Raw genomic sequence first — 14,877 nt, 5'->3', positions numbered from 1 at the left:
AGTTTTCTAAACACTGTGTTTATTCAATGAAGAGAACCTGGTGCTCCAGTGGTGCGCGTCACTGAATTGTGTAGTGGGAGGCACCTCTTGAGACCACCTAGTCCAAACCCCAGCTTTCTCTGACCTCTTCTAGATAGCTGCCGTGGAATGAGGTGAACTGCTGTGAGGAATACCTGTTTTTCCTCAGTGACTGACATGACAGTACAGAGGTATACGTTTCACCTATACCCTGCACACATAGGGTGTGTGATTTTCTTTCTTTGTATCCTGTAACAGAGTTGTGGTCAGCTCTGTGCATAGCCTGGATGTTGATTTGTTTCTGTGGGTGATGTACCGCAGGGCTGTAAAACTGTGTTGTGCGTGGGGACGCTTAAGTGCTGTCTTCTCCCTCCTTTCTACTGTTGCCAGTACCAGTTGGACAGCCTCGGGGGTGGGAGAATGCAGATAAGACCTGTGTGTGGGTTCCAGGCTTTTGGAGTACAGGTGTTTTGTGGGTTAAAATACATCGTACGTAGGGAAGCCACTTTGGATACATCTGGAGCCTACACCCTTTGAGAACAAATGTTCCCTTTCAGCAGCTCCCTAGTCTGAAGGTTAACTAGGAATGTTTCTCATTTAACACATATCTAGTTAACCTTCAGTACTGGTGACGTTCACTGTTTCATGCCTCTGTTAAATAGTCTTATAAGGCCTGAAACAACAGATTTCCTTTATGGCACCCTGAAAGAACAGGGAAGTAGCTCTTAATGTAGGTGGCTTGGCAAAATATTCTAGTGAAGTATTTGGCCTGCTACCCAGCCTTCGATATGTAATCTTTGGGTGCTGCCAAAATACCATTCTAATTAAGTTGACATAGTCTATGAAGCCTGGGTGGTATTACTTCAGTTTTCTTTCCTGTGCTTTCCAACGCTGTGTTTTGAAAGGGTTGATGGAAGCTGTGACACTTGCAACGTCACCAGAGTCTTCATTAAGCTGGGATTTCAGTCACCTCGTGACCTTCAGGATCAAAGGAAGGAATATGCTGTTTTTTTCCTCTCTCTGCAGGTGCAAGTTAATAGCAATAAATAAATGTACACTAATGCACATGGGACATGTGATCAGTTGGCCAGACTTCAGCTTTCCATTGAACATTAACACATTAACCCTTCTACAAAATATTAACCTATCCTGTAAGTTTATTTTCTGTTTTGTTTATGCTTAGTTGGAAAAGCTATGCCCTGTTTGTCCCAGGGTGGTATATTTGCAAGTAGGTCAGCGTACTTGCTTTTGAGATGTCAGCTTTGAAACTGTTTTTCAGGGGCTGAAAAGCAAAAAGGGGTAAGAAAGACTTTTAAGAGTTTAGTGTTTCCTACTTCTTTTTGTAGGATTTTTTAATATTTTTTTTTTTTAAATTCCTAGCCTGTATTCAAGTATAGAGCACCAGTAACATTCTAGTTGTGTCCTGAAAGGCAGTTAGGTTCTGCTGCAGCAGTGATTGCCTGCTGCTAACTGTAAGCCACCCGTGGAATTGGAGCTTGCATGTTGCATAATACCAGCAAATGCATCTGCGATTAGAGTGGTCTCTTTGCTCTAAGAAGAGATTGTTCTGATTTCTTAGTAAGGCAGTGTTTAAAATGCACGAGGTATCTACAACATAAGTATCTTAAAACTGCAATTGTTTGGTGTTGTTTTTTTTTTTTTTTTTTTGCAATTGACTGTACTTTGGTGTTGCTGGTACATCGTTGCACAGGAATGAATGATTATAGCCTCCAAACTGTGTACTCTGGGCTGGACTGGCACAATTTTTGTCCCAGTCAGTTAAGGGTGCGAGTATTGCTTTAGGTTTCTTTGGATTATCTTCTGCACTTCTTGCACATCCCTTTGCATATCCCTTTTGAATAGACAAGATTTTCTGTTTGTCTCGAGAGCAACACAGTATTTGTTGGAGTTCCCTCCTTGCCCTCTTTGCAGTTAGAAGCACTGTTTGCTGTCACTGGCTTGCTTGGTGTTGATGTAGTCTGGGGCTCACTTACATGGTTGAGTTACTTACGGCTGTAATGAGTTTCTGCTTACCAGCTATACTGTGGTAACTCCTACCTTGCTGTGCATGAGAGGTAAAATGGGTTTGCTTGTTTATTGTGACTGTGTACAACTCTTACTTACTCCTTTGTTGCGTTGCAGCCGATTTGTGGTGTCTTAATTGTTTGAACAGTTGAGTTCTTCAGAATAAACTGTATTTGGGAACATACGCTGCAAAATTCTTTGGAGGGTGAATTAACATACTACTGATATTGGGGATGCATCTCTGCTCATAGCACATAATTTTTTCAGAGGCTAAGCAGAAAAGCTTTCTTTTGAGTGTTCTAAGTATGTGAACAAGAGGTATATTGAGGATAACCTGTGCACATAAGTGTACCTCTTACAGTATCTCAAAAAGATACCACCTTAGTGAGTAGCCTGCTGTTTGAACTGTCTAAACTTGCCTTCTAGCTTCAACCACTTATATGGTATTAGACAATGTAAATAAACTAGTACTTATTCACCAACATAAATTATAGGTAACTGTAAAAGCCTTTGCCAATTGGTTTGCTTTGAAAACATGAATCTTGCTGTCTAAATAAAAGCTTTTGATAATCTTAGACACTGTGTTAACTATTGGTATTAAACCCTGTAAATCATCAAAATGAAAAACCTGTCTAATGTCCTTGGTCCACGATGATGTGTTTTTTGGTTTTTGGTTTTTTTTTAAATTCAGGAAAAGTACCTTAACCCACCTGAAAACTTTGAAGGGCAGGAGAGCCCTAAGGAGGATTCTGGATGGTATTGATAGATATTTGCGTATAGCATGGGTTTTAGTTTTGAGGTTAGTCTTATGTCAGTGCTTTTGTAACCAGTACTGTGTTACAAAAAACAGCAGGTTCTGTGAGAAGCTCTGCTGAACCCCCTGCAAAAATCTTAACTGAGCAGGAAACTTCCTTGTACAAAGCATCCAAGCAAAGGGAAATGGGCAGTGGATAACTGTAATGATGGGTCATTTGGATGAAACAGACTTGAAAAACTGATCAGTGGGTCATGCGATAAAAGATTACCTTTTGATCTTAGTTCCTTTTATATATATGTCTGTCTTTGCCTTTTGCATCTCTCAGAAGGGGAGCAAAGGCTTCTGCATGCTCTGGAAGAATTTCTTCCACAATGATTGCAGAGAAATGAGGGAACAGAAGCTGGGAACAGAGTATAGGTGCTGTAGACTGCTAATGTATGAATTTGAGAGCCCCCCATCACACCTGTGTATATATGTTCAACTGTTTGCTCTCCTAGCTTTTGTTGTCAGGAGGCTGTAAAAGTTCCAGCTGTGGGGAGCATCCTGCTGTCTTGTCACCTCAGTGACGTTGAGTGAGTCGGGTACATCTTTCCAGTAATGCTTAGGGATAGGCATGTAGATTAAGCTGTGGTTTCAGCCGAGATCTGTAACAATCTGACTTTGTTCAACAAAAATGCATTGTTCAGAGGCTGATGAACTTGCTCTATTTGTATAGGAGTTAAATAGAAAAATGTCTTGTGTGTAGTTTAGTCTCTGGATTGAGAGTTTAGAGCCATTGGCTTTCAATTCCCAGCCCAGTGCAGGGGGAAGGACCATTCAAACCAGTGGCAGGTTGAAAACATAAAGGCTTGTTAGTTTGTTGGGTGCAAAAAACAATGTTTTGGTGAGTATTTAATGAAAGTGAATTTTAGTTGAGTCTGTACTACAAGGGGAAAGCAAATGCCTTCTAGAAAATGCAACTTTATATTTTGTTTGGAGACTTACCCAAATATTTATCTTCTGTGAGATGCCTGGAAAGCAGTAATTCTCACTGACATGCAGCAGTAAAGGTTTGCCAGCTCCTAATGGCGGTAAACAAAGAAAATGAAAGTTCACAGGTTGCCTTGGCCAATGTAGTAGTTTGTTGCCACTGGAAGGGGTGATCCTGTTCCCTTCCCCTCTTGCTCATGCTCTCCTCCCATTCACATTGTGCCAGCTGAGCTGCTTGTCAGACCTAAGTTTACTACACTTGTTTCCTTAGCAGAAAACTAACCCATCAAACCAAAAATGAGTTAATTAACACATTAATTATGTGAGAAGGAGGGAGTGCCATGAAGTTGCTGGGAGGAAGTGGAGAAAGAAAGCAGAGCAGAAGCTGATGAAGAGAGTGGGATGTCTGTCCTGTTCTTGGCAGTAACAAGCTATTCAATAATCTTAACTGTTGTACAGCTTCGCTCTAAGTCTTCAGGTTGGATAATGAAAGCCTAAAATAACAGAAGGAAATAATTATTTAGACTGCTTCTCAAGATTGCAAAACCTTGGACTCTTTATGATGAGAAATATGACTAGATCGGGGGGAAAGCAAGAGAATGATAACACAGAGGACAGAGGCAGTATTTTTTGGTTCTCTGGAAGCAATGAATATAGTGAGGAAGTGTATACATAAAATTAGAGACCATGAGTCATGGCATTTTCAGCTGAAGTTGTTCTTGGACTGCCTTACTATGTGTCTCTTATCGCAGTCATGTGTCTTGTGGACCTGCCCTGCTTCTGCATGTGGCTTGCTGATGGGATTGTCTAATATATACTACGTAGTTTCTGTCTAACCTTTTATTTAGACTTGGGTACAGTTGGTTTAGTTGTCAAAGTTCCTGCTTCAGTTACAGATTTAGCTATTAAAAGGCAGAAGAGAATTTTCAGTTATCAAGGGAGATAGTGAAACTGCAGAGTTTCATAAATATTTCCAAAGTTCATTGTAGGTTTGTGTCTTAAGGTGGAATGCTTCCTTCAGGGACAAGGGGAAAAAATCATTACTTAAGTGGGGCAGGTGCAAAATAACTATTTTTCTCCCAGAACTTTATCCTTATTGTCAGTGAAGCTGCCCTGTCGGGAGGTGAACGTGTATTCACAGGCTATGAGTCTTGATTGAAGGGCCTTTTCAGAATTTTAGGCAGCTTCAGGAAACCAAAAAATGCTGAACTGCATATATTTTATTTAATTTTATTTGGCAAGACTTGAAGTGGGATGGCATCAGCTCTTCTGTGCTTCTTCCGAAGTATGTATCTGTTTTGGCTTTCAAAAGCCTGAATTACTGTTGCCAAGATTCTTCACTTTTTGGCAAAATTACAATGGCAAATGGCTTCCTTTACAAGGTGTAATATTTAGACTAACAGCTTTGCAATTAAGAATGGCAAAGAGAATTATATTCTCTTTTTTTATAAGACCAGATTTTTTAGTATGGAATCGTGGGAGTGTTTGGACGTAACTGAAGTGCTTTTGATTGATGATTTATATTTTGAAAGTGCTTTTCATTTTAGTGCGCAACACTCACTTGAAATTCTAACTAGAACAATGCTTTGTTTTCAAAGATGTTTGAAGTATTACTCTAGTTAGGCAGTTGCTCTATATCAGAGACTTGCAAATGCCTTTTGGGTACATATGTGTATCAAAATGTGAGCGCACATACCAGCTTGTGCAAGGGATGTGGGAAGAAGTTGGGAAATCTGCAAGTATTCTTAAATATTACCTGCTGCTAATCTCATTAGGCCATCAGGATGTCAACGATCATGTCATTGAACCTCCTGCAGTTGAAGAGTGATGGCATTCTAGAGTGTTTGGGAAGGTGTTTTAGAGGCAAAAGAACTTGTTTGAAGGGAAGTTGCCCAAGTACTAGTTTTCAGCATGGCAAAACTGGAGACTTTGGATGTGGGGAGGGGCATTCAGAGCTGGAGAGGCAAGCATGTGTTTGAAATGAGTAAAATGGGGAAATGGACAATAGGAGGTTTGTGATGATGAATCCAGTCCTCATCAGTGCCTAACAGAGGAATGAATGCTGTGTTTTCTCTTGTGCAGGAAGCTGCCAGTATTGGTTTGAAGTCAGAGTCTTTTGGTTGTATTCATTTGGCAGCCTACACTAATGAACCTTTGAGTCCTGCTGACTAAATTATCACCTTGTATCACCAAGGGCATCCTCAGCCTTGTAAACTGGCATGGTGGCTACCTGAAATGACCACCAAAAGAGGGGAGATTGCTTTAGAATTCCTTCTATGTAATGATTGCTAAAGCTGTGGTGGAGTCTGGTGGCAAACGTGTGTGCTGCCAAGGGTGCTTTAAAATCTAGTCTCCTTGGTCCAGCTAGCTAGGTGATCTGGTGGCACTTTCTTTCCAGCCCATGCGGTCAGGATTCCTTCTTGTGAGAAGTTGTGTGGGTCTTGTCCTTGCATGGCAAAGCACATCTGAGTCACGCAGTTTAAACACAGGTGGGGACAGTTAGCTGTCAGGTCTTTCAACTGCAGAAAATTCACTTGACATGCCTTCTGCTATTTGTATCCAAATCCTATTTCCATTGTAACTATGGCAATAGGAGTAGACTAGTAAGACAGTATATAAGTGTATGTGTCCTTGTGACCTGTGTTGGTGTAGAGGATTACTAGATGCATCCATTTAACTACTTTATCTTGAAACCATGCTTTAGTGAGATAGATGTATAGGTCTGCAGAAGAAAACAGAACACTTTCTCTACTAATTCATAGCATCTAGGAGTCTGGAGCCAGGTGGGTGGAAAGTTGGGATCTTGCAACTTGCTCTTTGTGTGGACCGACAAGACAGGGTCTTTTTTTTTCCCTGGCTCTTCAAGATGTTAAATTTTAAGTCGAGCGGAGTTGACCCAGACAGTCTTCTGAAGGTGACTTGCAGAATAATATTGTATGAACTCAGCTGTTTCAAGACTTTGTTCTGATTTCTTATAGAAATCTAGGTTTGGTCTGCTAAGCCTCATGCTGTAGTGTGGGGAGAAATGAAGTGGTGACACTGAATGTCTGAGAGTAAAAGATACATAAAAGTAAGGGAAAGATTTTTAACCTGTATGTTAAATCTGAGGTCTTGGAGAAAGATCCTCAGGTAGGTGAAAATGTAAGACTGTATTGGAGCTTTTTTCCCCTCCCCCTTCCACAGTAGTTCAGTTACAGAAAGCAGAACATTACAGAAGTAAAATAGTGAAACACCCAGGACTTGAAAGATAATAGTATTCAATAAATCTAAGTTACCTTTCATAAAAGAGCATAACTCCCAGTTTTCAAGAGCTCTGGAGCTCGTCTTGCAACTCTGCCAGGTTAAAATATTTTATTTTTTTTCTCCTCCTCCTGTTCCTAACTAATCTGCAAGCGATAGCGTTTGAAAAATTATTTTTCTCTTGAATTTAAAGACTTTGACAGATGGCACATGTAGAACCTGGAAAACTTCCTGAATTGGCAGAGTGACCATACCCCTGCCATCTTCCTACTGCAGTATCTGTAGGTGCGTAGGCTGTGTGTGCTTCCAGAGTGCTGGGTGAGATACCGTTTCCTCTGCTGGGAATATGCAGAGAGCAAGTGATAAATCAAAAAGCATACCTGGTGACAGGCTTAATTTGCAGTTAATAGATAACGTAATCTACTGGTTAGGTAGGTAATTTGATTGTGACTAAAACAACTCATTCAGAGCAGCAGTAATCTCCAGGGTGCGTACCCGCAACGTGTTCCATGTGGGAATGAATATCAATCTTAGTTAAACCAGCTCACATCATCTAAACACTTTTGAGGCCTAGCTGTCGAAGCTGTGCCTCACAATGGACTGTTCTTTAGGCTAGAGAACATCATATCAAAAACTAGTCTTAAGACCCTTGAAACTTGGTTTATTGTGACTGTCTTCCAGCGACTCTATCCGAGGAAGACCTTTTAAGCCAATAAAAGCACATGAAGTCACTTGGTTTTGAATGTGCACAGGCTGCCTGGCTCGATGCTGCACAGCAGTTGTTCTCACCACAATGTCCTGAGTTTTGTTAACTGTGACTGACTACCTAGCTTGTTTTCTAGTTACTGTCCTTTGGAGTTTCCCTCCCCTGTCTCAAGGTGTTTTAGGAAAAGGGCGGTAACTTGGCACTTAAACAGCACAAATTGGGAAGAGGTATTTGCATGGAAGGAACATGTAAGGCTGTGTGCAGTTATGGTCTCTGAAGGGAAGTGACATGCTAAAGATCATGTTTAAAAGAAAAAGTTGATTATTTACTTTTTAAATCCCAATTTTTATCTGCTGAACACATGAGTTGGTATAGAGTTCTGTCCCTATAAAATTTATTACTCGATGTGCTACAACAAGGCCTTAGATCTTAAAGGTGAGCAAAGGCCTTTTGTATTCCTGGGTTAGGACTACTTTGATAAACTACTTTTAGACAGACAAAAGAGATGCGATCTTAAATCAGTGTTAATGTGTGACTGACCAGGAATGATATCATCTAGAGATTATTGCTTTCCTCTGTTTCTGCGGTGTTAACAGATGAATACTCAAGAATGTAGCAGTGAAGCAAATGGGTCTTGATAAATTATGCAGTCTTGACTCCAACTGTTGTTTGAGGTAATTTACGATCTTCCACTGGTGTAATGGGGCTGTGCATAAACTGCAGCACGCCCTAGAGTAGACAAATTGGTCTGGTATTGTTTAGGGACATATTTAATCTATCTTACTATAAGTGAATTGGTGCTTTTTGCTGAAATGTAGAGAGAAAGACCAGTATTTTGATATTCAGTCCTAAATAACCTGCGGTTAAATTCACAGTGGTTGTACCTTTTCCTGTTCTCTAAAATACTAAAGCGGTAATAAACATAAAACTGTTGCAATCTAAGGCTCTTTTCCCTTTACCTAAACTTTCTTTAATCTTGGTGGGTTTACATGCTGCTAATATGGTTCTCTTTGTTCCTGATGCATTGTACCAACTTCAGAACTTCTATACTGTACTCCCTAAAGAGAGAAGCCCCCCCCCTCCTCCCCATCAGCCAAGATAAAAGAGGTTTCCATAAATCTGTGCTTAATTCTCCTAGGACAAACTGGGTGGATGGTGCAGACCTTGCCCTGCAAATGAAATCTTGAAATCTTCAGATCTGTCTTAAAATCTTGACTGCAGATTTCTAGGTGTGAAGTGGGAGTTAGATGGCTGTAGACCACTGTATATATGTTTAAAGACTAACGGTACAAGTTGGGTGTCATGCCCACAGTCTCAGACGTTTGAAGTGGTCTTCCCCCACCCCCCATGTGAATGTTTTAAGATTTTGGTTTTAAACTTAAGTAAATGCTGTGGAAAAAAAAGTATCTAGAATAAACAACTTGATTTATGCATATTGGGTTAACTAGATTTTCAAATTTGCTATTGCCAAAACCAGTTTCCTCCCAAAGTAATTGGCTATATGAATTGATCCCAGAAAGATGCTACCTCAGGAAAACTGCAGGAGCCCAGTTAACTCCTTCCTGGAAAGAAGCTCCCAGGAGTTTGCCTGCCTTTCTGATAGAGGAGGAGGCTATCTACAGTACCTCAGCCAAACTTACCCTGGAACTAGATAAAATAAAGCTTCCTCAATGAGTGCACGTTTATGCAGACCATAGGCTGCAGCTCCTCTGGGAGCAGTTTTTCCAAGATGTCTTTCACCCTTGTCCATGACTTAACTGTTCCATAAATCTTGCAGGAGCTTTGATTTGGTGACAGTTCATGCCTACTAGAGAGCAGTGGGTAGCCTGTTTAAAACTCTGGCTTTTGTTTAGAATACATAATTGATAATTAACATTGAACAAGACAGGAGCTCGCTTGTGGTAGGAGTAAAAGTTCTGGCTCTGCTTTGCAGTCTGCTCTGTACTCAGTCACCTTTTTTATTATTTTTTTTTTTTTAATCTGCTTGGAGGGGGCATCATTTGTCTTATTTAGTTGGTGATATCCCTGTAGTATGCCATTGGTTGGGAGAAATGCTGGTCCCAGGAAATAGTGCTTCATATTTATATATATGTGTGTGTGTGTGTGTTTGTTTTTGTTTAGGTTTGATTCTTTTGTTATGAAGCAGCATTTAAAATCACTTTCTTGACGTTGGCTGAATACTGCCTTTTGTAATTTTTAGTTCTTTAGTCATACGCAGCTCTAAATACGCTTGCAGTAGATTTCTTTTCATGCTCTGCCTGATCACAGAAGCGATGCTTAAAAGAAACACCACTTGCTTTGCAAAGTTGCTGCTAATAATCACTCAGAAGAGGAGATGCAAGACATGCAAATGCAGATTTGCATGGGGTGCCCTATTTGATACATTGGGTGAAAATAAAGCCACGAGAGAAAAGACAGGCGTGAAAGGGTAAAGGGAAAAAAAGTTGCTGTGTAACTAGCATTGAAAGCTAATGCTGCATAATGATCTCTATGATATTATGCATCTTTTCCAACCCAAATGATTCTCTGACAAATGGTTGTCATCTTAATTAACTCCCAGATTTCAGTGTTTGCTTTCCTCAGTTGAAAACATAGCCTCAGTTGGTGAGAGCCAATCTTCAAATGGTAAGAGTCCAGGTGTGAAGAGATGCTTTCTTTTTTACCTGGACTGTGGAAATAAAGAAGGGGCCATCCAGCCTGAGAGTTGGGGTTTTGAATGAAATATCAGGTTGAATGTGTTTTCTAGGCTACAGACAGCAAATGTGCAGATTTGCTACTCGAAACTGATACAAATCCTTGTCACCTCCTCTTGTTCTTCTCTGTCTTCCCCCTCCAACTGTTTTCAATAATAAATTGATGAAATGTCTTCAGTATGGTTTCTGACAGTTTGTTTGTACTCCACAGGTCCTGTGAAGCAGTAGATGTAATTTGAAGAAAATTTGAAGGAACAAATGGCTTTAGCTGGCTGCCCAGACTCCTTTTTACATCTTCCTTATCGGATAGTAAGTTACAAAACTGCATGTTCCTGTCAGCTTGTAGCATCATATTGCTGTGTGCCCATGATTGACTGTGCATTCAAACTTTTCATCAAACTGCTAATAGCTGTCTGGCAATTCTCTGGGTTTTGCTAATGTTTGGGAACAGAGCCTCGGCTACCATCCTGTATTCAAGACCTGCCGCTGAAAAAATTGGGTCACTATTATATACTGATTAAGACTTGATATCTGTCCTCAAAATAGCCAGTTCATATTTGGGAGAATGCACCTTTTCTTAAAAAAAAAAAAAAGGGGGGGGGGGGCGGGGCAGGGCGCAAGCTGTGATGCCATTGAAATGTCTTGCACCAAAAATTATCAATGTTTGCTGAATGCTATATTTATAGGAACAAAGGCAGATTTCTTATACTTGGTTAGATCCTATGTTTGTCAAGTTGTTAGGCTGTAGCTAAGCAGCCAATATGGCATATTACAAAGAATATATTAAAAAAACCCAACCCTTAGCTCAATTCAAAGGTGCTAGGCAAAAATGCACTTAGAATTTCTCTTTTTTTTTTTCCCCACACAGCTGTGGTAGGCATAATATATGCTTTTTATTTTTTTATGGAACTGCAAATTTGTTGTTTTGGAGATGGCCTGTTTTTTGCTGTTTTTTCTCTTGTTTGTAGTATGCTTACCACTCTCAGGATTCAGCTATGATTTTGGGCCCTGCCCACACAAATAATTAAACAGAGTATCATGTGACATTGAAATCTTTTTCTCTTTTTCCCAAGAGAAACATTACTGGTAGTGATTACTACAGTCATGCTACTTATCTGAAAGACAAGCAGAAGACCAAACAAAACCAACAACAAGATCCCCAGCAAACATTTATAGGATTTATACATCTGTTTTATAACATGACAATTTAGGATTTTTTCACCAACAGGAAACTTCAAATGAGTTAAAAGACTAATGTTAGTATATGCTGGGCTGTCAGTTGAATGTACCTGAATGCTTTTCCTGATAACAGGAAAAACATAACAGTTCCTTTATAACTGCTTTTGCAGCTATAAAAATAGAATGGACTTTGAGAAACCGGGTGTCCTGAAAATCTGTTACTATACTTGGATCTATGATTTTAAAAGAATATGTGAATAGATGTGCCTGGACTTCGTAATTTTGATGCACTGTGAAATTATGCTTCCAATTTATTTAGAGCATCATCTGAGTCATGATGCAAAGCTGGGGGAGTGGAAAGCTATGTAAAAGAAACTTGAGATTGTAGGCAGTCATTTTTGAGCTGCAATTTCTTCACTGGATGTCAAACTTTTTCATTAAAATAGTGTCTTTAGTGGTTCATAGGCAGTAAGAATGTGAATTTTCTGTGGTACTTCCCCTTGCTCTTCCAAAACCTGTAGTCAACAGACTAGAAGTGTTAAAGCAACATGGGTGACTTAACAGGGAGTCACTTTCCCACCATATTGGTTATTTTTCGTTGTAGCTTACTGTGTGTTAACTATCCTGAGTGCTTGTAACTGGTTTAAAGACTAGCTTTGGAAGCCCATTCACAACTACTGTGCCTTCTGTCAGAAGTGAAGTTCACATTAAAAAAAACCCTGAACATCTGTTTTTCCACCCCTACTAAATCTGACTTAGAAGCTTTCATCAGCTTGTCTTTCAAATTTGGCTACAGTGCCAGTATTGTGTTGGTAAAGGGCTGAAAGAAGGTTAAACTAAATATGCTCTAGATTAGAGTGTGAAGACGTATTCTATTTTTTCAGTACACTTTCTGACACTAATATGAATGGAAGGCTATAGAGAACATTCCTCCAGAGTCCCCAGGGTTGGGACCTTAATGCTGTAACTTCAGTGTTTAGAATAAATTGACGTGTTGGAGACTGGGATTATGTTCAAAGCAGACAGCAAAAGTGGATAAGTGAATACACGCTACAGAATATCCTTTAGGGTGCCTTGCTGCCAACCACTCTACCCTTCCTTTTTGTGTTTTTGGGGAGACAGGCAAGTATAGATCTCTGACTTTCTTACTGGGCTCTTTGTTTGGCACATTTACTGCTTTCAGAAGGTTTTGGGTCTTGTTTAAGAGCTTTTTTTTTTGTGCCCCCCCCCTTCTTTTTTTTTTTTTAACTTTCTCTGAAGTTAGCACATAAGCCAGTTACACTGAGTGTATTCTCCCAGAAACAATCTCTAGCTTTGTGGAAAAAAATTGATACTACCTTTTAGTGGCTTTCAGGAGCCCTTTCCAAATTCTCAAACTCTTCAATAAAAATCCGGCAGTGAGAATTGGCAGTGTTTGTCTTCTGTTCCTGGAAATTCAGAACATAGTCCCAGAATTTCTCAGAAAAAATGGGATGATTTACTGTGTTTCCGTTCTTTTGCAATCTGTAGTCACAACAATATTTATGCGCAGTGATTTGAACTCCTGGGGAAGTTTTAGTTCTTTAACCCTTTGATGCATGAATTGTGAAAGTCTCACTGACATAAGTAATGTTTTTTTTTCTCAGTTTCTGAATATAAAATTCTGGGCATGCAGGAGTGTTCTCTTCATCTTCTATTTTCTGCCTTCCATTTATTTTCTTATAACCAAGATACAGACATGACTTTAATAATTAATAGAGTTTGTTTTCAGAGAGCTGAATTCTTACTAGCGAAAGGACATGTTCACATCATACTCATCTAACTTGGCATAAAATGCACTAAAAGCACTTGGTCACGAAACAGGGAGAAAATAGAAATTGTTTTCTTCTGTGTGTACAGAGCTGTGGATTTCAGGATTGCAACAATCCTCTTGATGAGATGAGAGCAGAATACTGCACATCATACTTCAGAAGCATTGTGCACTTCAGGAGTAGGGAAGTAAATACCTAAGAATTAATGAGTTAGAGGCTAGCTACTATAATAAAAGCTTCCTTTAATGATGTCAGATTTGTGGATCTGAAGATGATGTACTGCTGTTACTACAAGGGTCCCATGGTTTTTTGCCTTCAGCTGGAAGAACAGCTAGGCACAGATTCTCCAGGTTTTCATATGGCATCCTTGTTTTCCGTAAAATGATACAGTAAATTAGAAGACACCTTTGGAGGTAGCCTGGTCCAAGTCCGTGGTATACTGAGGTGCTTCATCTTGGTGAGTGTAGGTTTTTGGGAGACTTACTTTTTATACTTTCAAGGGTTGTTTGCTTTGATTGGGTGGTTAGGGAGAGTTTCTGTTTTGGCAGGGAGAAAAAAAAAGCTTATATCTCTTAATTCAGAGTTACCTTGGAGGATGCTGTAGTCCTCATCCCTGTGAAATCTGGATGCCTGCCATGTGACTTTGTTCAATTCCCAAGTGGCAGAGTTAAGTCTGTTATATTCAGTGTTAATATAGGTATACATGCTGCTGTCCGTGTTTGGGTGAATAAAATGTCTTTTGCCCTAAAAAAACACAGCATGAAAAAAAAAAATTGCAGAATTTCTGTCCAAGTAGACTGAAAACCTATGTGGGAAGGGCCTATGTTTCAGCTCTCATTTTCTGTCTGACACTGTTTGAAAACCTTCATTCACTTAGCTATTGACAGTTCTTTGTAAAGGCTATGGAGATCTTGACCCTGGCTGGGATGCCAGATGCTCACTGAAGCCACTATTGCTCACCTCCTCAGCTGGACAGGGGAGGGAAAATATAAGGAAAGGCTCCTGGGTTGAGATAAGGACCGGGAGATTACCAATTGCCATTATGGGCAAAACAGACATGACTTGGGGAAATTAGTTTATGGCTGATCAAATCAAAGTAGGGTATTGAGAAAGAAAAATAAATCTTAAGAGACCTTCCCCCCACCCCTCCCTTCTTCCCAGGCTCAACTTCACTCCTGATTTCTCCACCTCCTTACCCCAGCAGCGCAGGGGGACAGGGAATGGAGCTGTGGTCAGTCCATCACACGCTGTCTCTGCCGTTCCATCCTCCTCAGGGGGAGGGTCCTCACACTCTTCCCCTGCTCCAGCGTGGGGTCCCTCCCATGGGAGACAGTCCCCAATGAACTTCTCAGTGTGAGTCCTTCCCACGGGCTGCAGTTCTTCACAAGCTGCTCCAGCGTGGGTCCCCTGCAGGGTCACAAGTCCTAACAGGAAACCTGCTCCAGCCTGGGCTCCTCAGTCCACAGGTCCTGCCAGGAGCCTGCTCCAGTGTGGGCTTCC

The 14,877-nt window shown here is 40.4% G+C and overlaps 1 protein-coding gene and 1 long non-coding RNA gene across 5 annotated transcripts in view; one reads left to right on the top strand and one right to left on the bottom strand.

The window, feature by feature from the left end:
- GRB10 (growth factor receptor bound protein 10) overlaps positions 1-14,877 on the top strand; it is a 149,086-nt gene that overhangs the window by 27,928 nt on the left and 106,281 nt on the right. For 3 of the 4 annotated variants that reach the window (XM_040586472.1, XM_040586469.1, XM_040586471.1), the window contains exon 2: positions 10,620-10,717. In XM_040586472.1, the coding sequence (XP_040442406.1) occupies positions 10,667-10,717 (51 nt within the window). In that variant the 5' untranslated portion in view covers positions 10,620-10,666. Of the gene's footprint in view, positions 1-1,214; positions 1,318-10,619; positions 10,718-14,877 lie in introns of those variants that run through there. The other variant, XM_040586470.1, reaches the window with a different exon arrangement.
- Positions 11,568-14,613, bottom strand: LOC121084677. The gene is made up of 2 exons (XR_005826839.1): positions 14,574-14,613; positions 11,568-14,121 (listed from the first exon to the last, which is right to left on the bottom strand). It is a non-coding gene; the product is annotated as an uncharacterized LOC121084677 (long non-coding RNA).

The sequence above is a fragment of the Falco naumanni genome, chromosome 3 (assembly GCF_017639655.2).
Source record: "Falco naumanni isolate bFalNau1 chromosome 3, bFalNau1.pat, whole genome shotgun sequence".
NCBI classification, from domain to species: Eukaryota; Metazoa; Chordata; class Aves; order Falconiformes; family Falconidae; genus Falco; species Falco naumanni.
This window is presented reverse-complemented; position numbering and strand designations above follow the sequence as displayed.